The sequence below is a fragment of the Garra rufa genome, chromosome 19 (genome assembly GCF_049309525.1).
Source record: "Garra rufa chromosome 19, GarRuf1.0, whole genome shotgun sequence".
Classification (NCBI taxonomy): Eukaryota; Metazoa; Chordata; class Actinopteri; order Cypriniformes; family Cyprinidae; genus Garra; species Garra rufa.
The window spans coordinates 33,418,928-33,442,143 of record NC_133379.1 but is presented as its reverse complement, the minus strand read 5'-3'; the positions used below and the strand labels follow the sequence as shown (position 1 = coordinate 33,442,143).

The window sequence follows — 23,216 nt, the reverse complement described above, 5'->3', positions numbered from 1 at the left end:
AACAAAGAGAGTGAAAAAAAATAAACAAAACAAAACAAAATAAAACAAAGCAAAGCAAAAAAATAAAAAATAAATTAAATTAAATTGAAAAAGATTTTTACAAAATAAAAAAATCCCAAAAATAAAATAAAATGAAATAAAAAAATCCCAAAAATAAAATAAAATAAAAAATTCCAATAATAAAATAAAAAAAAATCCAAAAAATAAAATAAAATAATTCTCAAACCAATTTAGTGAGCACCGGAACAGCACAATGGGTGGACAATAGCTGAGCAAAGAAAGTAAACACAAAAAAAAAAAAAAAAAAAAAAAAACAGAAAAAAAGAAATAATAATAATAATAATAATAATAGTAATAATATTACACACACACACACACACACACACACGTTTGTTCCACTATCCTTGTGGGGACATCCATAGGTGCAATGTATTTTATACTGTCCACACTGTATTTTCTATCCCCTTAACCTACCCCTAACCCTAAACCTAACCCTTAGAGGGAACTTTCTGCATTTTTACATTATCAAAAAAACTCATTATGCATGATTTATAAGCTTATTCCCCATGGGAACCTCAATTTAGGTCCCCACAGTGACACAAGTTCTCACCAGTCTGTGTATTCAGGTTTAGGTCCCCACCAGGATATAAAAACAAGCCCACACACATACACACACATACACATATATACATATATATATATATATATATATAATACAAATAATGCAATTAAAAATAAAATGGGTGGACAATAGCTGAACAAAAAAGTGAAAACAAACAAAATAAAGCAAAGCAAGGCAAAACAAAGCAAAAAAAAATTAAAGAAAGAAAATTCAATAAAGAAAATTTAAATTAAAAAAAATAATACAATATTTAAAATATAAGAAAAATATAACATAAGAAAATAAATACAAAATACAAATAATAAAACAAAATACAAATAATAAAACAAAATAAAATCAAATAAAATATATATGAATGGGTGGACAACAGCTGAGCACAAAACAAAACCCACAGACACACAAAAAAAACCTCACCCACCCAAAAAACAACAATGAAAAAAAAAAAAAAATAATAATAATAATAAAATAAAATTGCATTAAAAATAAAATGAAATAAAATTAAATTAAATAAAATTAAATAATTATTCTCAAATCCAGTTAGTGAGCCCTGGGAACAGCAAAATGGGACAATACAGCTCATTTATTGCGGAAAGGTTAAGTATGAGTCAGTATTTGTGGTGGTGAGTGAACGACAGGGCCACAAATACATTCTCAAGCCCCTATTCATCACGGAAAACCCACCATGTCTGAGACATTCCTCTGATTAAATGCTAAACACTTCAGAGCCAAAAGGGGTTACAGCCTCCAAGCCACCAACAGCAGTTGTGAATCACAAACAGAAGCAACATCAAGCCATTAATTAACACAAAGGTATGAAGGAATGACCTAGAAAGCTCAAGAAGCTAGTTGAATCTTAAAGGTCACACTCCAGAAGAATTACATCCATTGTGTCTTGGCAAAGCCTTCGGTCACTAAGGAAACTATTTTCCTATCCTTCTGCAATAAAAACGATGCTTAAAGAACTAAAAATGATTTCGCTGACATCTTGGAACTTCACAGCAACTTCGAGACCTTTAAGATATCATGTCTTTTTGACACCGAAAGCCCTGAGTGTTAAAAATAAATATTTGCTCAGTCATCATCCATTACAAAGCTGAGTTAGCAGGCGATTTAAGAGGCCGAAAAGTGCAGAAACAGAGAAAACAAGAGCAGGGAAGGCCATGTTTAAAGAGACGTAAACACAAAACGGAAAAATGGTTTAAGCAAACAACAGATCAAAAGGAGTCCGTTACTTTAAGATGTAGGTCACACAGCTAGGGACTGCAAAAAATGTTAAGGTCAGGGGTTATGACAATAGGACCTGAGAAAAAACTTCCGACAACTGATCCGCGACACGCAGAGATGCTAAAATAAGACTGGAGCCCCCGCAAATTTAGCAGCAGGGTTTCTGTCTGAGCGACAACAGCAAGGTACCACAGCAATAGGAAGTGCTGACAGAGCTCGACTCGTCCATTAAATCTCATTTTTACTCTTATACTCATGAGCACACAGGCTTTTTGAAGCTCTAAATCCTGAACTCTGCAAGAAAGCTGCCATGGCAGACTTAAGTGAGATTTCCCCCCACAACCCTTCATCACGTTTGCTAAACTTGTGAGACAGCAAACAGTCACATGTATTAACCTGAGAGCGCTGGCAAGTCTACAGGAAGCCCATGCACCCCGTAGGGAACGAATGCAATAAATGTCAAGTGAAATTTCATATAAGTAAACTCTGCAAAGCATCTTATTAAAAAGAAATACTGATACAGAACACTCGTTGTAAACAGGTTATCACAGGTCTCATCTAAAATATCATAAGATATATCAACAAATACATGCTTGGGGCATTCAAAAGAGAAGAAGAACTGCTGCTAGAACATTCAGATCTTTGACGGACTCATTTCCAGTAAAGCTTTTTCAGCAGGTACTGGAAGTACATATGCTGCCTTGAAAATTAGGGAAGGTATGTGTGTGACATTCTAGAGAATCTGGACGTCTCAGAGATTCCCGTCCTTCCGTTTGCAAATGTGATCACCATGAAATCAAAGCCCTGCTTTCCACATTCCATCGGACAGATGACTTCTGCACATGATGAATACTAGTTCTAGTGCTACAGTAGTTAGGGCTGTCACTAATGATTATTTTGGTAATAGAGTAATCAGTCAATTATTCTGACGACTAATCGGATAATTAGAATAATTAGAATAATTGATTTTTTTGTGGTGATAAAAATAGACCTAAGCAAACAAATAGCCTTTAAAATGACTTAAAATGCATAAAATATTTAAGTAATCAGTCGATTATTCTGACGATTAATCGAGTAATCAGATAATTATAATACATTTTTGAGGTGATAAAAACAGCCTAAGCAAAAAAAAAGCTTTAAAATGACTTAAAATACATATATAATACCCATGAGGCAATAATAACCTTCCATCTGACAGATGACTTCTGCACATGATGAATACTAGTTCTAGTGCTAGTTAGGATTGTCACTAATGATTATTTTGGTAATAGAGTAATCAATCGATTATTCTTACGACTAATAGGATAATTAGAATAAATTTTTTGAGGTGATAAAAACAGACCTAAGGCTATTCTAGCCTAAACAATAGGCTTTAAAATGACTTAAAATACATAAAAGTAATCAGTCGATTATTCTGACGATTCATTGAGTAATTTAATCATTATGATAAATTTTTTGACCTAAGCAAACAATAGGCTTTAAAATGACTTAAAATGCATATAATAGCAACAAGGCAAAAATAACATTCCATCAAACAGTTGGAATTTATTACTTTGGTAATCGAGTAATCAGTTGATTATTCTGACAATTAATCAAGTAATCAGATAATTATAATAGATTTTTTGAGGGGATAAAAACAGCCTAAGCAAAAATATTTTTTTGGTAATAGAGTAATCAGTCGATTATTCTGACGACTAATCGGATAATTACTTTTTAATACTTTTTTGAGGTAAAAAAAATGAGGTATTAAAATACATATATAATGGCAATGAGGCAAGAATAACATTCCATCGGACAGATGACTTCTGCACATGAATACTAGATGAATACTAGTTCTAGTGCTAGTTAAGGCTGTCACTAATGATTATTTTGGTAATAGAGTAATCAGTTGATTATTCTGATGATAAATCAAGTAATCGGACAATTATAATATTTTTTTAGGTAATAAAAATAGACCTAAGGAAAAAATAGGCTTTAAAATGGCTTAAAATACATAAAATAATCAAGTAATCAGGTCGATTATTCTGACGATTAATTGAGTAATTTGATCATTATGATACATTTTTTGACCTAAGCAAACAATACACTTTAAAATGACTTAAAATACATATATAATAGCAACGAGGTAATAATAACATTCCGTCAAACAGATGGAATCGATTATTTTGGTAATCGGGTAATCAGTTTAGATTATTAATCTATTAGTATTAGTAATCAGATTATTCTGACGATTAATCGAGTAATCAGATAATTATAAAATATAAACTTTTTTTGAGGTGATAAAAACAGTCTGAGCAATTAAAAAAAGCTTTAAAATGACTTAAAATACATATATAATACCAATGAGGCAATAATAACCTTCCATCGGACAGATGACTTCTGCACATGATGAATACTAGTTCTAGTGCTAGTTAGGGCTGTCACTAATGATTATTTTGGTAATTGAGTAATCAGTCGATTATTCTGACGACTAATCGGATAATTAGATTTTTTTTTTGTGGTGATAAAAAAAAATAAAAAATAGACCTAAGCAAACAGATGACTTCTGCACATGATGAATACTAGTTCTAGTGCTAGTTAGGGCTGTCACTAACAATTATTTTGGTAATCGAGTAATCAGTCTATTATTCTGACAATTGAGTAATCGAACAATTATAATACATTTTTTGACCTAAGAAACAATAGGGTTTAAAATGACTTAATACATTTTTACCCCTTTTTATTTTTTACAACAAAATGCTACAGCCACTGTAATTTTTTCAATATGTGGACATCAAAATGTATAAACTCAGAGTGAGGGTTTGAGCTTTCATTTTGAAATCACGATGAACAGTTATCATATTGATATTGATGTATTCTCCTGTGTTTGTGTAGGTTTCTAAATGATTTACCTTACAGATCTAATGAAATGGCACACAATGCGTTTCCAGATAAATGTCACAATAACCAACATTTATCTCACAGCAATATGCAGAGATGCACAGAGTTTGGAGTTTATCGCATTATTAATTGAATTGAATTGTAGCATTTATAAAATTGCAACAGAATTATGCTTTATGATTTTTACCACGCAGCCTTGGAAAATGGTCTAATAATTTGTTTCATGGATTCTCATTCATGGAATTTGCCACTTCTGAAATTTTGCTGGTTACTCTACATGGATAAATGCAATTTAGGATTTTTTTAAAATCGAGTACTCAAACTTAATGAAGGAATCGTGACAGCCCTAATACTAGTAATGGTTTTGGCAAACTGATAAATGTCACACACTTACGGGATTCCTTTCAGGAATGAATCACAGAAGGGACTTTCAAAGCCAGTAAACAATTGCAACCTGAAGTGAATGACAAACTACATGTGGGGGAAAAAAAAAAACACAGGAAGACCTCTGGAAAAACCGAATGCTTAAGACGTGAGAAACTCAAACAAAACCTTGAGCTTAATTTAACTATGATGCATGACAATGCTCTCACACTTCAGCAAAGTGCTGTAAAAACATTTTTTTTTTAAAGTTCCTGATACTAAGAACAGCAGTATGTGTAACTATATATTAGACCTTAATCACCACAGAGCAGCTGTTACAAGAGATGAACGGTGACCCAGGCCAAAGGAGAAAGGCCGCTTTCAAAACCAACAACAACACTTGACACGGGACTAAAGATAGAACAGGCTCCTCTTTAAGAGAGGGGAGGGCACCAGTAGACAAGCCCCCATGAATGAAGTTTCATCAGTAAACGCTTCCAGCTTCTATAGATTTTCCACTTCTTGAATATCAAACTGAGTATAGGAGTTTGAATGCTTGTTGGGAAACTAAAGACAGTGTGGTTACGTCTTGCTCTTGGCCCCCTTTTTCTTGGAATTTTCACTTCCCAGAATGTGGCTAAGTCATTCCTAAACCCACCTCCTCTTTCCTCCACCAAAATCCTGCTACCTCTTTCTTTCATCTGTTTTTCCCATTCTCCAGCCACTTACAAACTATTAAAACACATTCTGAGAGATCTACACCCTACAGCATACTTTGGGTAACTAAACAATTAAGCACTTCATTTTCAGCTCTTCTGCTGTAATTACCTGTGGATTGCTGCAGGTAGGCGCCTTTCCAAAGCTAACATCCTGTGCAAGCATGGGGCCGTGCTCACCTCCCTGGCTGAAATAGATCTTGAACTTGGGCTGTCGGTAGCTCTGCTCTTTTCTGATTTTGAACGTGCAACCTTGAGCCCCGTTCTCAACGATCTCACTCTCAGTCTCCATTTCTGAGATCGGCGCATGAAGGTTTGGCATAGATCCGAGGCGTGAAGGAGCTCCTCTGGGCTGCAGCGGCTGCGAAGCGCTTCTCTCAAGTCGAATCCGAGGGTACCGCACCAAGCGGTTGCCTTTAGTTCCCGTGATGCCCAAGTCACTCACGTCAGGCTGAGAAGTAGAGCTCGGGTGCCGTCCTTGGTCCTGCTGAAGCTGGAAGACGAGTCTTTGCGTGCCAGGACCTCTGTCTGAGCTTTGCTGGACAGACCAGCGGTGGCCATTCTGGGCATTCTCTGTGAACGGCATGATCCTAAACTGTTGGATGTCCGAGCCATCTGCGGATCTTCTCCGAATGCAAAAACCTCCAATGGAAATCCCTTGATTATTGGGTACACCCACAGAAGCATAACCATTTTGTCCATCACATGGACGGACGCAGAAGACCTGCCTCTTAGGCTGGATAGGCTCAGTAACTGGTTCCATGTTTTGGAAGGATGGGGGTTCTCCTCTGTGGTAAGCTGGAGGTGGAGGTAACATCCAGCTTTCATCAGGCTCAGTGTAAGCTGGAGCTGGATCCTGAGGGTACCCTGGAGGTGGATCAAAGGGCAATGCATCTTCTTGAGGTGCAGTTGTTCGTTGAAGAGATATCTGGACAGAAGTGCTCTTGGTAGTCCGTGGTTCAGTTTGACTCTGGAGCTGTGGGATGAACATGGAAGAGCTTCGCTTTAGAGAGGCGTCTGAACAAGCACTCGATTCCGGGCTCTCTGAAAGTCCTCCGTTTTGCATCTGTGAGTGGAACATAGTGACCCTTGCGCTGCTGTAGTCACTCTCATCTCTGTCGTCCACCGTCCCATTTAGTTGCTCCAACTCTGGCGCAGTGTTACTGCGCCCCGACCCAAAATACAACCGAAGCCGGTGAGACATTCTCCTGTCTGGCTTGATCTGTCTCTGTCCAGCTCTTGCTGGATCTGTCTCGCCCACTGTTTAGTGTGTCTGATCCCCTTTTGCTCTCCCTCTCTCTGTCTTGCTCATCCACCCTCTTTCCTTTCTTTCTCTCTCTTTCCCTTACTCACAGACAGAGGCTGCGTTTCGTTTCACAGCTACCAGTGAAGCGCTGCCAGGGAGCTTAAAAGTTCAACCCACAAACTTCAAGGAGAGAGAGAGAGAGAGAGAGAGAGAGAGAGAGAGAGAGAGAGAGAGAGAGAGAGAGAGAGAGAGAGAGAGAGAGAGAGAGAGAGAGAGAGAGAGAGAGAGAGAGAGAGTGAGAGAGTGCACGAGTAAATGCTGGAAAGAGATGGGGAAATAAAAAAAAGCTATCCCATGTGTCAAACTGTTTGAGTTGAAGTCCGATAGCGACAGACAGCAGAAATAGCCCAAGTGGCAAGCTGCATTCCAGGCATGATTGGATAAGGACGCCTGGCGCTCTCACAAGCAAAGGTGAGGGTAGGGTGGCCCAAGTCACATGATCCAGATGGCGCCCACCCCCACTTCCCGGTCAGACCCAAACTGCACTCTCTCAGCTGCTACTGATCTGTCAGAAGGAGCTAGACCGCCGGGGGTGGGATGAGAGAGAGAGGGATCACAGCTGACTCAGGAAACACTCTCCACAAGCTCATAATTCTTTGTACTCATCCCACACACGGGGCACGCTGGGCCAAGCCAAACTGGGACATGGTGTTACCCACATCTCAGGCTGGTGAAAGAAGAATTTAGAACAACTTACTACCAAAACAAGACACAAACAAGTCACACACAACCTCATCACTCAAACCTGTATGGGTAAGCAGAAGAAGCATTAGAGGTTTACCACTATCATTCTAAGAAATAGCCAGGAAATGTACATTTACTGGAAAAACACTGGAGCTTTTCATGTTTGGGCCTCTGTATAGACATGCAATATTTCCCATCAAGCTTCTTAAGGCCTGGCATGGCTGAAATGTTCCGTCTCCGTTTAAAAAAAAAATACTTTAAACCACAAGACAGTCACTCTCTTTCAACACAATAACAATGAATCAGGATACAGCCTAGGGGCCATTTCATAAGCAGTAAAGAGAAATAAAATCTACAATCATGACCACTCCTAAAACAAAGGCAACAAAGCAATTTACTTTACTTTGCACACACCATGTTAAATTGTGGGGAAATTTCAAAAACAAAATAATTATAATGCGTTTACCTCAAAATGACTGGAAATATGATCAATCACGGACTACTGACAGCCACATTTATAATACATAAGCCACAAGCCTGCGCTAAATGCTTTATAAAATCAAAAACTTTTGGGGTGAGTAATAAGTTTTCGTGCTGGCGTTTGCTTTTGCACCAAAAATTCTGAATGTTTAGATCAGTATCCAGAACACTCTGCTAACAAACATGTGAATTTCATAATTAATTTGACGCAGACCGCTGACAGGCTGAACAAGTTGCTAAGGCCGATGTGAAAATCCAGAGAGATGACACTACAGTGTCTGTACTGAAACTCAAAGAGACAGCGTGCACAGACAGAGCTTTGTCCAAGGAGAAACAGAGGGTAGGGCCAGATGAAATCCACATGATTTTTTTCTCAAACTCTGAATTTTTTCAAAATCATTTTAATTTTTCTGGATTCCGTTTTTTATATATATATCATTTTTCTAGGCTCTGTTTAAATGGTTAAATTACATGGCATTAATCAATAAAATTTAAATTAATTGTTTAAGGCCCAATAAAATTATGTTTTTGTCCTTACAAATTCAGTTTAAAAAAAATTAAATTTCTGTTTTCCATTAATGTTTTGGATTCAGGTTTTTAAAAAATATTTTTTCTAGACTCTGTTTTAATGGTTAAATTACATTTTATTAATAAAAAAACATGTCTAATTAATTTAAATCTTAAAAACTAACACAATTTAAATTACTTTAAGGCCTAATGAAATATGCCCCACCCCCCCAAATTCATTTTTTTTATCTAATTCTGTGTTTTCCATACATTTTCTGGATTCATTTTTTTTAATATAATTTTTTCCCAAATTCATTTAATTTTTTATTATTTAATTACAATTTAAATTATTTTTAAGGCCCAATCAAATATGCTTTTTTCCCCTTCAAATTCATTTTTTTTTAAATCAAATCAAATTCTGTGTTTTCCATAAATTTTCTGGATTCCATTTTAATAGTTTCATCAAACTGAATAATTAAAAGCATCTCTAATTAATTGATTTTATATATATATATATATATATATTTTTTTTTTTTTTTCAGAAATACTGTGTTGTGCATTTACATTTTTATGATAAATAAATGAATTAGTAGTAGTACTTTCATTGCATTAAGTAATATATTTTTGTCACAGTTTCTTCAAGTTAAACCAAACTTTTATTTTGACGGGTTGCTGTGAAGACCTTTAAATTTCTGTTTCTATATGATATGACGATTTTTTTTTATAAAAGAAACTATAAAACGCTTATGAAGTCACTCTAGAGCAGTTCTAGAGATGATAGTCATGTGTTCATGTACTCAGAGACCCACACAATATGCAGGATTCATATTTATATAGTCTTTATGTGGCTTAATATTCACAATCACTAGTCTATATAACATTTTGATTCAAGTGGACTTCACCCAAAATTTGGCAAATTCCATGACATTCCACGTTATACAGTAAATTCTACTTTGTCCACATTCAATTCATAGTATGGATTGTTCTAAAAGGCAAATTGTGACCCTGGTCCACAAAACCAGTCATAAGGGTCATATTTTTGAAAGTGATATTTATACAAAATCTGAAAGCTGAATAAAAAAGCTTTCCATTGATGTATGGTTTGTTAGGAATCTGGAATCTGAGGGGTGAAAAAAAAATTACGTTTTTATATATTTGCGGTAGGAACTTTACAAAATATCTTCATAGAACATGATCTTTACTTAATATCCTAATGATTTTTGGCATAAACCATATTTAATTTATATAGTAATAATCAATCATTTTGACCCATACTATGTATTTTTGGCTATTGCTACAAATATACCCTTGCTACTTATAACTAGTTTTGTGGTCCAGGGTTACAATTAGATTTTATGAAGTAAAAACTACTCCAAATGCACAGCGACACCATTTAGAGTGTGTCTGTACAGCAACAGCAACCCGACATAAACCGTGAAGTCAGTGCAGCGTCTCATTGGATGGAGCGAGCGAGACAGACTCCAACTGAAAGAAATGCCTTGATTGTGAGAGTGTGGGCGCTCTCTAAAGGGGGTATTGTTTTGGAGGGCACACATGCCCTGCAGTGGGTGAGCTGCGAACAAAGAGTGGAGACATAATGGTGTAAGCATTAGTTTCCCAGTGCCAAGCACTCTGGGAATTACGACAGAGGGCTTCCACAGTGCAACCTACACATACAATGACTTTATGTGGTGTTTACTTAGCTAACATAAAGAGCATATCTAAAAAAAAAAAAAAAACACAACATTACATAAGCCTGAATATCAAACATTTGGCTCAATGATTGCAAACGGGTGATTTGAACTGGCTTGTTTTCAAAAAGCACATTCACTCACCCACATGACTCTAGGGTGGTTATGTACCACGACAGCGGTTTTCGGAAGGATCTACAAAAATTGCTGTCAATCCACATCTTAACTTTAAAAAGAAGCCATTATCTTGTCTGTCTTGCTTGGACCACAGTAAAACAGGCACCAGTTGGTAGCAGAACTTGTGTGAGAGTTCATTACAGCTAGCAGTGCAGTTACAAAATGCTTTGTACAAAAGAAAGTGGAATGATAAAGGTGGGAGAGAGGGCAAGAAAAGAAGAAACCGAACAAGGTGAGAAGACACAGAGAAGAAAATAAAGAGATAAGAGAGGGATGGAAATAGACAGTGTGCGTGTATGCGAGAGAGCGTGAAAATCATTCATTAAATCTGTGTCCAGTCAGTGGCTCCCTCAGACTTATAAGGAAGACGCTCACAGTTTGTCCTCAGCTCTGCGCTGAAACTCTGCCAAATCCCATCACACAGAAGACAACAACCTTTTTTTTCCCCCTGTGGACTGCAGCAACTCATGTACACACAACACAAGCATCGCAGATTTACAGCAGAGATCAACTCAACGCCTGGTCCGAAAGCAAACCGAATGCTATACTTAATGACATTAAAGGGATAGTTCACCCAAAAATGAAAATTTGATGTGTATCTGCTTACCCCCAGGGCATCCAAGATGTAGGTGACTTTGTTTCCTCAGCAGAACACAAACAAAGATTTTTAACGAAGACCGGTGCAGTCTGCCAGCCAAATAATGGCAGTAGATGGGCACCAAACATTTAAAAGTAAACAAAAACGTGCACAGACAAATACAAATTACACCCTGCGGCTCGTGACGATACATCAATGTCCTAAGACACGAAACGATCTGTTTTTTTGAGAAACTGAACAGTATTTATATCATTTTTTACCTTTGATACACAGCCACGTCCATCTGTCCTGAGCACGAGCTCATCATCCGGCTCGTTACATGTGAACGCGCTCTGGAGTAGAATACCCAAACGCCGGAAGCGATCTGTCGCATATAACCAACACTCATTGTTTACACAGAGTACAGAGATTGTGGGTATAGCGGCTATTCAAAATGGTAATTACTTGCGCTTATCCTGATTGTTCAAACCGATTTAAAGCTAAAAGATTACGTTTGCTTGCACAAACTCATCCGGGACTTTTCACTGATTTCCCCTTACGGCGTTTGCGTATCCTACGCCAGAGCGCATTCAAATGTAACGAGCCGGATGACAAGCTCGTGCTCATGACAGATGGCCGTGGCTGTGTATCAAAGGTAAAAAATAGGGCTGCAACTAACGACTATTTTAATAGTCGACTAGTCACCGACTATTGAAACGATTAGTCGACTAATCGGATAATTATTCAATTTTTCTCAAATTTAGCATGAGATTGCTTTAATTATGTGGAAAATTATAGTAAACACAAGAAAGAAGGGGGTACTTCAATGAAAAATGCATATTTTGCTGCTGATAGGCCAATTCATACTAAAAGTAAATAAAAATGCCCTGTCTAAAACCAATTAGGCACAGTGCTCGGTCAGTACAGACATAAATGCATAAATTAAGAAACTCTATAATTTTTTTAATGGACAGGCACATTTGTTTTATAAGAAAAAATAAATTAAAATCAAGTAAACATTTTCTTCCTGTAAACCATCAGCAGCAATAAAACAGTAAACAAAAATGTATATCCAAAACAAAACGTATTGGCTTCCATGTTATTTAAATCTTACCGAGGCCAGCCAAACTCCGTTTCATTCAACTGTCCGACGTGCTTTCTCTTTAAATGTTCGTGCATCACAGAGGTGCTGCCGTGATGCGCAAGGACTGCTTTACAAACCATGCAGGTAATATTTTAATTCGCCGTAGCAGGCTAAAATGCTCCCAAACTTTACGCCTGTTTCATACATACTCAGTCTGCAGTGCGTCTACAGTCCGTGTGCGTTACGTATGCGGTGCAGAAGCAGCACAGACTCGTTTTGCTTTCACACAGAACGCATTTGCAGTCCGTACATTGTGAACGTTCTAATCCGTTAACATAGCACTGCAGACGGAGTATGTGTGAAACGGGCGTGTTTTGGTACGCGCAGCTGCTGCGTTGGACGCCGCCATTTCTGTATGTTATCGCTCAGCATAGAAGCTGCGTATGTGCGACTCTCGGCAGAAAGATGCCTCACTCGGTTGTCTGGCGACAACATCGACAATGAAATTCATTGTCGACTATTTCTATTATCGATTTTTGTCGACAACGTCGACGAATCGTTGCAGCCCTAGTAAAAAATGATATAAATACTGATCGTTTTGTGTCTTAGGACATCAATGTATCGCCACGAGTCGCAGGGTGTAATTTGGATTTGTCTGTGCATGTTTTTGTTCACTTTTAAAGGTTTGGTGCCCATCCACTTCAATTATTTGGCTGGCAGACTGCATGGTTTTCGTTAAAAATCTTCGTTTGTGTTTTTCTGACGAACAAAGTCACCTACATCTTGGATGCCCTGGGGGTAAGCAGATAAACATCACATTTTCATTTTTGGGTGAACTATCCCTTTAAAGGGATACTTCACCAAAAAAGATCAAATTACCCCATGATTTACTCACCCTAAGCCATCCTAGATGCATAGAACTTTCTTTTTTCAGACGAATACAATCAGATATTTAAAAAAGTGTCCTTTCTCTTCCAGGAGTTATGCAGTGAATGGCCCAGTATAGTGCATAAATCCATCATAAAAACCACTCCACACAACTCCATGGGGTTAATAAAGGCTTTTTGAAGTTAACCGATGCATTTGTGTAAGAAAAATATCCATATTTACAACACTATAAACCATAGTCTCTAGATGAAGAGACAAAAAAAAAAAAAAAAAAAAAAAAAAACACTGGTTAAAACATTAGCGATTAGAATGGACCATATCTTGAGAATACTAGGCCCAATCACATCACATCATTCTCACATCAACGCAAGTGGTTTTGTACTAGAGCAGATTGTACTGTAGGTAACCACAAGCAAAGCGACTGAGCATTGTTGCTATGGGGACACTAATGAATGGTTTAGCACTGACATTAGTTGCATAACAGTGAAATTTCTTTTATTGTTTCACAATTAAATCATTTAATAACGTACCTATCAGTACATGTCAAACAACTAAAGCTACAAGATTTTCTGGGCTGCAAAATAATGAAAACTTCTCCACAGTCATTTTTCAGACAGCTCTAATGATCCTTTCGAGGGAACATTTGAGAGCTATTTTCAGACTACATTTTTTGTAATGAGCAGAAGAAGTGAAAACTGGAACACCAGAAAACATAGCAAGCTGTCTACCTAGACTGCAAAACACTGCATCTTTTTAGATAATACGAAAGCTTTTGAAATATCAAAATTGCCCAATTTGGGATTTTATCAATTTGGAAGTTTCCTGAATTTGATAAAGTATTGTGTTGTTAGCTTAGCGACATTCTTGCTATTTCCTAGTGCAAGTAGCTGCCCATGCAAAGTGACCCAAATAAGTCATTTTGGATGTTCTATGACAGTTATGGTATGTATAAGGTATCGTGGAAATAGGGGAGCATTTGCAATTCTCAAAACTTGCGTGGGGGATTGTCAGATTAAAAAAGCAGAGAGGAGCAGGTGATGAGAGTGTCAAAAATTTGAGAAATGCTCAATTTTATAAACTTTATTAAAGAAAAGCCATGCGGCAGCCAATCACAGTCAAGGGGAGGCAATGACATCTGTCATAAGAGTTTCGAAATCTGTCAACAGCACTGAAGTTTCTGGTGAATTTAGTTCTGAGATCAGATTGATTGACATTACATCTAATTTCAATTTCAATTTGCATGCATTTATTGTGGCGAAGCTGTAGCTCGGCTAACAAAATGTCAACGTGTTGACTTCGAAATCGACCAAGGCAGTTCACTAGATTTTGGAGGAGGTAACAAATCACTAAGTAACACCAATAATTATGATTGACGTGTGCTGAAGGTGGTTCTTACCAGGCGGTTTTCATCAAACACCTCAAATAGAAGCCTGTGGTTCTGTGGGCAGACCTGCAGACATGACAGAAGAAAGAACGCAATGTTTTTGTGCAGCACTAGTGAAGAAATGCAATTATTAAAAACAAAAATAGAATAGATAAACAAAACTCCACATGTACACACATTTCACAGTTACATACAAGATATCTAACTATCCAAAGCAGGCACTTGCCATACTATAAAAGTGTATTACTTGCAAAGCTATTTTGTAAGATTCAGGTGCCAAACCTGGTTCTGGTGCGAAATCTAGGTACTGTAATGAATAAGGGGTCATTATTGTGGGCTTGGAATAGCGTCTATAAATCACGTTCGTGTGAATGGACTTCTAAATGAAGCAGCTCACAATCTTTTACTAGATCGGTTTACGCACAAGCAACATTACCGGCCATCGACGTCACAAAATTACATGCCGCTTCCAATAATAGATTGTTACAATTGTGGTGGTGCCGAAAGGTGAGGTGTGATAACAGATGTGTATTCTGAGATGTACCACAAAGTGCTGATTTCTTGATCGCACTGGACAAAGTTAAGATTCTATAAAAGCAAAATCTAAATAAAAATTACAGTAGGGTGACTTGAATGAATAAATAAATGAATAGACAGAGAGAAAAAGCTACTTACTCTGAAATAGAATTCCTCATTCCATTTGGGATTGAGAGTCTGAAAAAGCAGCAAAAACATTTTGAAATCAACATTTATCTCACACAACTCAGAATGAACTCATACAAATTGTAGGTTGCAACAAATGGCAGTATCAATAGTTTGGTTATTCTGATTTTTTCAGAGATTTTTCATGTTTTTTAAATAAGTTTCATCTGTTCACCAAGCCTGCATTTATTAGATTCAAAGTACAGCAAAAAACTTAAAATTTTGAAATATAGCTGAATTTATAGCTGAATTTTTAGCTTCATTACTCTAGTCATGTGATCTTTTAGAAATCATTCTATTATTATGTTTTTTTTCGAGTTTCTTTGATAAATACAAGTTCAAAAGAACAGCATTTATCTTTATCATCACTTTTGATCAATTTAAAGCATCCTTGATAAATAAAAGTATTATTTCTATAATTTCTTTCTCCCAAAAAGATACTGACTTTAAGCTTTTGAATGGTAGTGTATAATGTTACAAAAGCCTTTTATTTCAAATAAATGCTGACCCTTGGATATTTGTACTCAGTAAAGAATCCTGAAAAAAAGGCACTGAAATGCTTTAAATATTGATAATATTTATAAAAATAATACTAAATGTTTCTTGAACAGCAAATCAGCATATTAGAATGATTTCTAAAGCATCATGTGACACTGAAGACTGGAGTAATGATGCTGAAAATATACCTTTGATCACAGTAATACATTACATTTTAAAATATATTCAAATAGAAAGCAGTTATTTTAAATAATAAAAATATTTCACAACATAAAAAGCAGGCTTGGTATTCTTTTAAAAAAAACCTTACTGTTCAAAAACTTTTGACTGGTAGTGTAACTTGAATAACTATAAAATTTTTCTAACTTTTACTAACTTATTTATGAGGAAATTAAGCATTTCTAGCTTTTTGTGCATATAATGCACTAAATTTATGACAGAAACAATAATCATTTCAAGAATTAGATATAAGAATAATAATATAATATAATGTTTCTTAAAATGCCCATTTCAAAAACTAATGCATACTAAAATACATAAAAAATACACTCAATTCAAATTCAGGAATCAAAGTGGAATTTAAGTGGACGTTATTCTGAATAATGATACCCGCTTGGTAAGAAAGCTAGTAGACTACCTGAAAAATGATTTTTCTAGAGAAAGTGTATTGGATCATTTCATCCAACAACAACAGCGACAAGTATGCCATTATCTTGATGAGAGTTACAACACAAAGGAAATTCAGAACAGGAGACCTTGGCTAATATTTACTATTCTTGAATAAAATATTTTATGGTCACTCACAGAGAAAGATAAACAGAAGGAGATAAAGAGAGACAGAGAGAGGGAGAGAGAAAGAGAGACAGAAAAGAGAGAGAAGGTTGGGTGCTGACATTCAGACAGAGAGAGTGCTCCAGCCCTTGACTGGTATTGATCCTTTTAAGTGGAAGAAGAACTTAATCATTAAGTCTACACAGCAGATTGATTGACAGTTTAATTTAAATGTCCTCAGAGGAGGTACCCTAATTGATTTAACGTATTGTAGAAACAAACATGATCTAATAGTAACTAGGGATGCACCGAATGTTTGGCAACCAAATTATTAGGCCGAAAAAGCAAAAAAAAAAAAAAAAAAAGCAGATTAAGCAGAAAAACAGAATAAATTATACCGAACAATGACGATCAAATAGAGGTGCGCACTAATGCAGCAAAAATGATGGCAGTGTGAAAGCATTTAAAACTGTCTGAGAAAGACACAAAAATCATTACAAACACTGACAGCATGAGACTGTTTAGCATGTCTTCCTTGAGAAGAGAAAGGGGTGGTTGTTGCTAGTTACTGTATGATGACTGAAATCCTGAAATGGCCTTAAACCATTAGTAAATAAACTACAGAAATGTTGTTGTCTAATACACGCATCAATTGTATTTAATACACTGCTCGAGCTTGTTAGCCAGGGTTCAAAGTCCAAATCGCGAGGGAAATCTGCTGAATGAAAATCATTCATAAATCTGCTGCTGTCAGCAAAAAGTAGCATTGAGGTCTTCTTGTGGGTTTCCGCCAAAATAAAAGTCAACATTCATAAAAGTTAGTATTGTAATTTCACTGTTGTTCTGTAAAATAAAATAAAAAGACAAAAATAATAACAATTATTACAACAGCTCTAGTAATACATTTATTATAACATTCTCCTTTGCTCAGTAAGGCTGCATTTATTTGTACAATAAAAAACACATGCCTGAGTCAAGAAGGGGGTCTTAAAATGGCCAAAGAATATTATTTGACTAACTTATTCATTTTAAGTTAAATTGCGATTTGTTGGTAGGCTATAATATCTACTAGAATGCAGTGTTGTTTGACAACCATCTTAGATTTAGTCTTAGTCTTAGTCTTTTGGACTAAAATGCTTCTTAGTTTTAGTCAAATTTTAGTCACTTCTATATGAGATAGTTTTAGTCCAATTTTAGTCGACGAAAAGTCAAAAAGGTTTTAGTCTAGTTTTAGTCGACGAAAAGTCAAAAAGGTTTTAGTCTAGTTTTAGTCGACGAAAAGTCAAAAAGGTTTTAGTCTAGTTTTAGTGAAAAAAAGGGAAAAAGGTAGTCTTTTAACAAATTAATGTAGGTCAGTAAATATTTTGCTGTTGGGTAGTGTCACTTATAAGTTCTGAAAATAGCAGATCTATAGTTCAACACAATGTGAGCTTCCGGATCGACTATTTTCACCAATAATTACAATAATGAAGGAATGTTTTAGAACATAAAAGACAAACAAGGATGGAATGCTAAAACGGCTTGCCATACTAGTATAGCAAAGAGTATTTAATGCTAAAACGGCTTGCCATAGCGTCAGATACTTTTTAAGTTTTAATTGGCATGCACAATAAGCGGAAATGTCATGCATTTTAAACGTCTGACGGACCACCCACTGACATTTTCGTCTATTCTCGTCTCGTCATGTTTTAGTCATCAACGAGACATTTTTATCTCGTCATCGTCTCGTTATCGACATGAAAAAAGTGGCGTCAACGAAATGATTTCGTCATCGTCATCGTTGACGAAAACAACACTGCTAGAATGTTAAAAATGTTCAGCGTTAAATATTTTAAAATTGTTGTTTTGTAATTGATTATTTTTCTTTGAAAAGCAAGATAAAACTGCACAAAGTAAATATTGGCTATTTCATTTATGCAATGTTGGAATTTTTTGGGGGGCAAAATACATGGGGGAAACACACGAAAAAACGTGTTCGGTAATCGACTCGGCTGAGAATTTTCATTTCGGTGCATCCCTAATAGTAACAAGTAAATGCAATTTAGTTGACTTTTTGAGTAAAACATTAAAATGAAAATGTTCAGAGCTTCTTCGTATCTGTTACGTCCCTCGTTTGTGTCAATGACTGCGCAAAACCTGATATTCATGTTATCCAGCAAATTATGACCACAAAATAGTGCTGAATCTTACATATTTCTAAATCATTTTACATTAATCCGGTCTCAAACAGTAACGCATTAAAATGTCATTCACACATGAACTCGATTGGCGGGTCATAAATAGACATATACGTATATACTGATATGATTTGCAGACACAAACATGCAGGATGCTGTAAATATGTCTGATTTATTGGTCTGTGAACCATGTGCTAAAGCTTGTGAAAATACTTTGGGTTATTAAAGCGTAGACGCACACCCAGGTGTAAATTATACAGGAAGAATACTAGGTAATGACTGTCAGAAGCTCTGGCCGATCTCAATATTTTTCAGCATTTTAACAATATATAAATGCTCTGGCATTTTTTGTTTTGTTTTACTGTATGTGCATCAATATAACGGTACACAGTAGACACCTACAGTACCAGTCAAAAGTTTTTGAACAGTAAGATGTTTAATGTTGTTTTTAAAGAAATCTCTTCTGCACACCAAGCCTAAATGAATTTCATCCAAATTACAGTTATCAAATTTATTTTTTTTAAATAAAAAAAATAAATACAGATATCATTCTTTTAAAAAATAGTTTTTACACACAGAATACACTGATAGATTTTATGTTTTTTAAAGAATTCTCTTCTGCTCACCAAGCTTTTATTTAATTAAAAATACAGCAAAAAAGGAATATTGTGGAATATTTTTAATATTTAAAATAACGGCTTTCTATTTAAATATATATTTTAAAATGTAATTTATTCCTGTGATCAAAGCTACATTTTCAGCATAATTTCTTCAATGTCACTTGATCCTTCAGAAACCATTCTAATATGCTGTTTTCCTTTTTAAGAAACTTTATTATTATAATTATTATTATTGACATTTAAAACAGTACATTTTATATTCTATATATTTTTCTATTTAAAAAAATAGAAAGATCCAAAGATCAGCATTTATATAAAATAAAAAGCTTTTGTAACATTATACACTATACCATTCAAAAGCTTGTAGTCAGTATCTTCTATTTTTATTCATAATTACATAAATTATGACTTTTATTTAGCAAGGATGCTTTAAATTAATCAAAAGTGAAGATGCATGCTGTTCCTCTGAACTTTCTACTCATCAAAAAAACCTGAAAAAACAATTCTACTGTTTTCAACATAATAAAATATTGAGCAGCAAATCAAAATATTAGTATGATTTCTGAAGAGTCATATGACTGGAGTAATGATGCTAAAAATTTTGCTTTGAAATCACAGGAATAAACTACATTTTAAAATATATTCAAATAGAAAACAGTTATTTTAAATAGTAAAACTATTTTTAAAAATGTCAAGATTTCTTTAAAAAACATTAAAAATCTTACTGACCCAAAACTTTTGACTGGTAGTGTACATATACGTTTTTATTTGAGTTTTAAGTGATTATTGAATCAATGCTGCGTCTAACAATCAACTGCTTGCCTGGTTTTTATCCTACTTGGATAAACCACCAAATAAAGTCAATTGGATGTTCATTTTCTACCTATCACAGACTCAACAGCCTTCCCGCAACGACTAGTCCCACAGGGCTCTGCACTGGGACCGCTGACATTATCTATAGCTGTGTTATCAAACCAAATAGTTTCTCTTAGCAGTGTTATGCCGACAACACTCAATTCTAGATCCTATAATCTCCCTCCATTTCCACTTTCTTCATAGTCTGCATCTCTCACGTTCCAGCTCAGATAACTAATCATCACCTTAAGCTTACGCTAAACAAGGCTGACTTCCTCTTACTCGAGGCCAAACAGCCACTAGTCAATCCATCTCTGTGGCTGTTGTGGGTCACGCAGTTGTCACAGCCTCCAACTCAACTTCACCCTTATTTATCTTTGTCTATACAAAGTTTTACAATTGGTAATTGCCTATTGTAAACATAGTTGTGTAGTTAAATCAGCTTAAACTGGCATCGCGCAAGCTATGCTTGTGTAAACTCAAAGCACGTTACTAAATAAGGAAAGAAATATCAGGTTTTCGATAATGAGCATGCAATTACATAAACATCTATTTTCTGTATATTTAGTGTCAAATCAGTTTTTTCTTTCTGCAGCATTTGTTTATTGTAAATTTGCATAACAAGTCATCAGTTGAAGTGCTCATCTTTCCAAATGATTTCCAAAAAATTGCATAAACTCAAATTTGAGCATTTTTTGGCATTTATAACCATACATTATGCCCACTTCACTCAAAACTTGGCCGTTCTGTTTTTATTTTTTACATTTCCATTAACATTTAGTGAAATAGCCTTCCTGATACAGTTTTTTTCAACTGCTTAAACACATTTTCAAAACTTTTTTCAGTTTTTCAGAAGTTTACACACCGATCAAAGAATTGCACACACAAAATGCCTCACATCTCTTGCAAAATGAAGCACTGCATTCAAAATATCACAAGCAAGTCTCAAAAGCAAACATTTATCTTATATTGCAAACACCTTTGCCATAATACAATATTTTTGGATATATCATATTCATTATATTCATTATTCAAAACCTAAAGCTCTTTTTTATGAGCTCCTATGTACCTTTCTGTACAAGATTGAAATTAATTGGCAGAGAGATGTTGAAAAATCAAGAAAAATTGTAAATGTTGATCAATCAAAAACTATTTTTTTTGTAAGCATTTGTGGTTGTGAATACAGTATTACAATACAAAAGAAAATAAATACACTACCAGTCAAAAGTTTCTGAACAGTAAGATTTTTATTGTTTTATGTTTAGTCTCTTCTGCTCAAAAAGTACAGCAAAAACAGTATTTTCTATTATTTGTACCATTTAAAATAGCTGTTTTCTATTTAAATGTTTTCAAATGTAATTTATTCCTGTGATTTCAAAACTGAATTTTTAGCATCATTACTCCAGTCACATGATCCTTCAGAAATCATTCTAATATTCTCTTTTGGTACTCGAAAACATTTATTATTATTATTATTATTATTATTATTATTATTATTACTACTATTATTGTTGTTGAAAACAGCAGAGTATAATTTTCTCAGGTTTCTCTGATGAATAATAAGTTCAGAAGAACAGCATTTATCTGAAATAGAAATTTTTTTTTTTACATTATGAATGGCCTTATTATCAATTTAGATCAATTTAAAGCTTCCTTGCTAAATAAAACTATTGATTTGTACTCAATCATTTATTATAATAATGCAAATAAATGTCAGCATATTAGAAAGATTTCTGAAGGATCAAACTGGAGTAATGATGCTGAAAATGTAGCTTTGATTACAGGAATAAATTAAAATTTGAATTATATTTAACTAGAAAGCAGTTATTTTGAAATAGCAAAAATATATCACAATATTACTTCTCTTGCTATATTTTGGATCACATAAATGCAGGCTTTTAAAAAACAAAAAAATCTTACTGTTCAAAAACTTTTGACTGGTAGTGTATATCAACCATGTAGTTGGACAGAAACCAAATATAATTGTGAATTAGTATGGCATTTTGATTGACCATGTTTGAAAAAGGAAATCAAGATAAAGCCTGTTTGTGTGTTACATAGAGAATTGTGTGTTGTGTTTTGCAAATAGTGTTTTTTGAAATTAAAAACTGAGTCAAAGGCTGACAATTAGCGTACGGTTTTGCAGATTGTTTTGAGTGTCAGGTTTCACAAATTGTGTGACATTTTGTGTGTAAGCAGTTAAAAAAATCTGCAGGTAGACAGTGCATTAGCCTTTCATATAGGCCTTCAGTAAAAAAAAAAAAAAAAAAAAATATATATATATATATATATATATATATATGTAGTATAGGTAGACATAGCTCATAATTAGTATATTTACAGTTTTAAATGAAGTCTGGTCAAAACACACGCTTCTGTACAATGTGTCGAGATGCTCTGCTGTTATGTGGCACAGGCCATTGAGTTCCCAGACCAGTCTATCAAAGCAGGACGTCTAAAGCATCCGTCAACACTGAGACCTGAGGAACGAGGAGGCTTATGTTCCACACAGCGGTGCATTGTCAGCTATTAATAACCTGAAGAGTCTGCAGTCCCAGCACAGGAGATTCCAGACTAAGGACTTTACTGATTAGTGACTTAATGGAACTGAATGGACCCAAATGCTGACTGACTTGCTAAATCAATTTATCGCCTGCCCGAGGTAGAGCAAACTCTTAAGGTTCAGCCAGTGATCTAAAAGAAGCATGCAAAGAATAGACTGTTTTTTTTTGTGAAATTAAATGACAATTATTATGTTTTTAATTCTGACCATTAATATATTACAATTTTTAAAAAAAACTTATTTTATCATTTTATGTACTCATATTTGTAATTCTCACTTCTATATTGTAATACTTTACGCTCCTATTATTTTACATTAACCAATGTATTAACTATCAATGAGTAATAGATTTGTTACAGTTTTTGTTAATGTTTGTAAATGTTAATAATAATAATGCAAAAGTTCACTTTTAGTTCATGACTCATGTCCATTAAATAATATTAACAT

General features: G+C 34.9%; 2 protein-coding genes across 2 annotated transcripts in view; both read right to left on the bottom strand.

The window, feature by feature from the left end:
* Positions 1-1,227: 1,227 nt before the first annotated feature.
* Positions 1,228-7,140, bottom strand: LOC141292067 (uncharacterized). Its single transcript, XM_073824032.1, has 2 exons — positions 5,918-7,140; positions 1,228-1,281 (listed from the first exon to the last, which is right to left on the bottom strand). Exons 1-2 carry the CDS (start codon positions 7,007-7,009, stop codon positions 1,228-1,230), a joined length of 1,146 nt encoding a protein of 381 aa, XP_073680133.1. The 5' UTR covers positions 7,010-7,140.
* A 3,095-nt stretch (positions 7,141-10,235) lies between these two features.
* Positions 10,236-23,216, bottom strand: part of LOC141292066 (E3 ubiquitin-protein ligase NEDD4-like) — a 55,344-nt gene continuing 42,363 nt past the window's right edge. The window contains exons 4-6 of the mRNA XM_073824031.1: positions 15,259-15,297; positions 14,596-14,649; positions 10,236-10,355 (exon numbers count right to left, since the gene is read on the bottom strand). Of these exons, the coding sequence (XP_073680132.1) occupies positions 10,236-10,355; positions 14,596-14,649; positions 15,259-15,297 (213 nt within the window). The remainder of the gene's footprint in view (positions 10,356-14,595; positions 14,650-15,258; positions 15,298-23,216) is intronic.

Coding starts and splice junctions, on each gene's coding strand:
- LOC141292067 (XM_073824032.1), bottom strand. CDS start 7,009: ATGTCTCACCGGCTTCGGTTGTATTTTGGGTCGGGGCGCAGTAACACT. Junction 1,282..5,917: donor CTACCTGCAGCAATCCACAG/GTAATTACAGCA, acceptor CGTGATGAATAG/GGGCTTGAGAATGTATTTGT.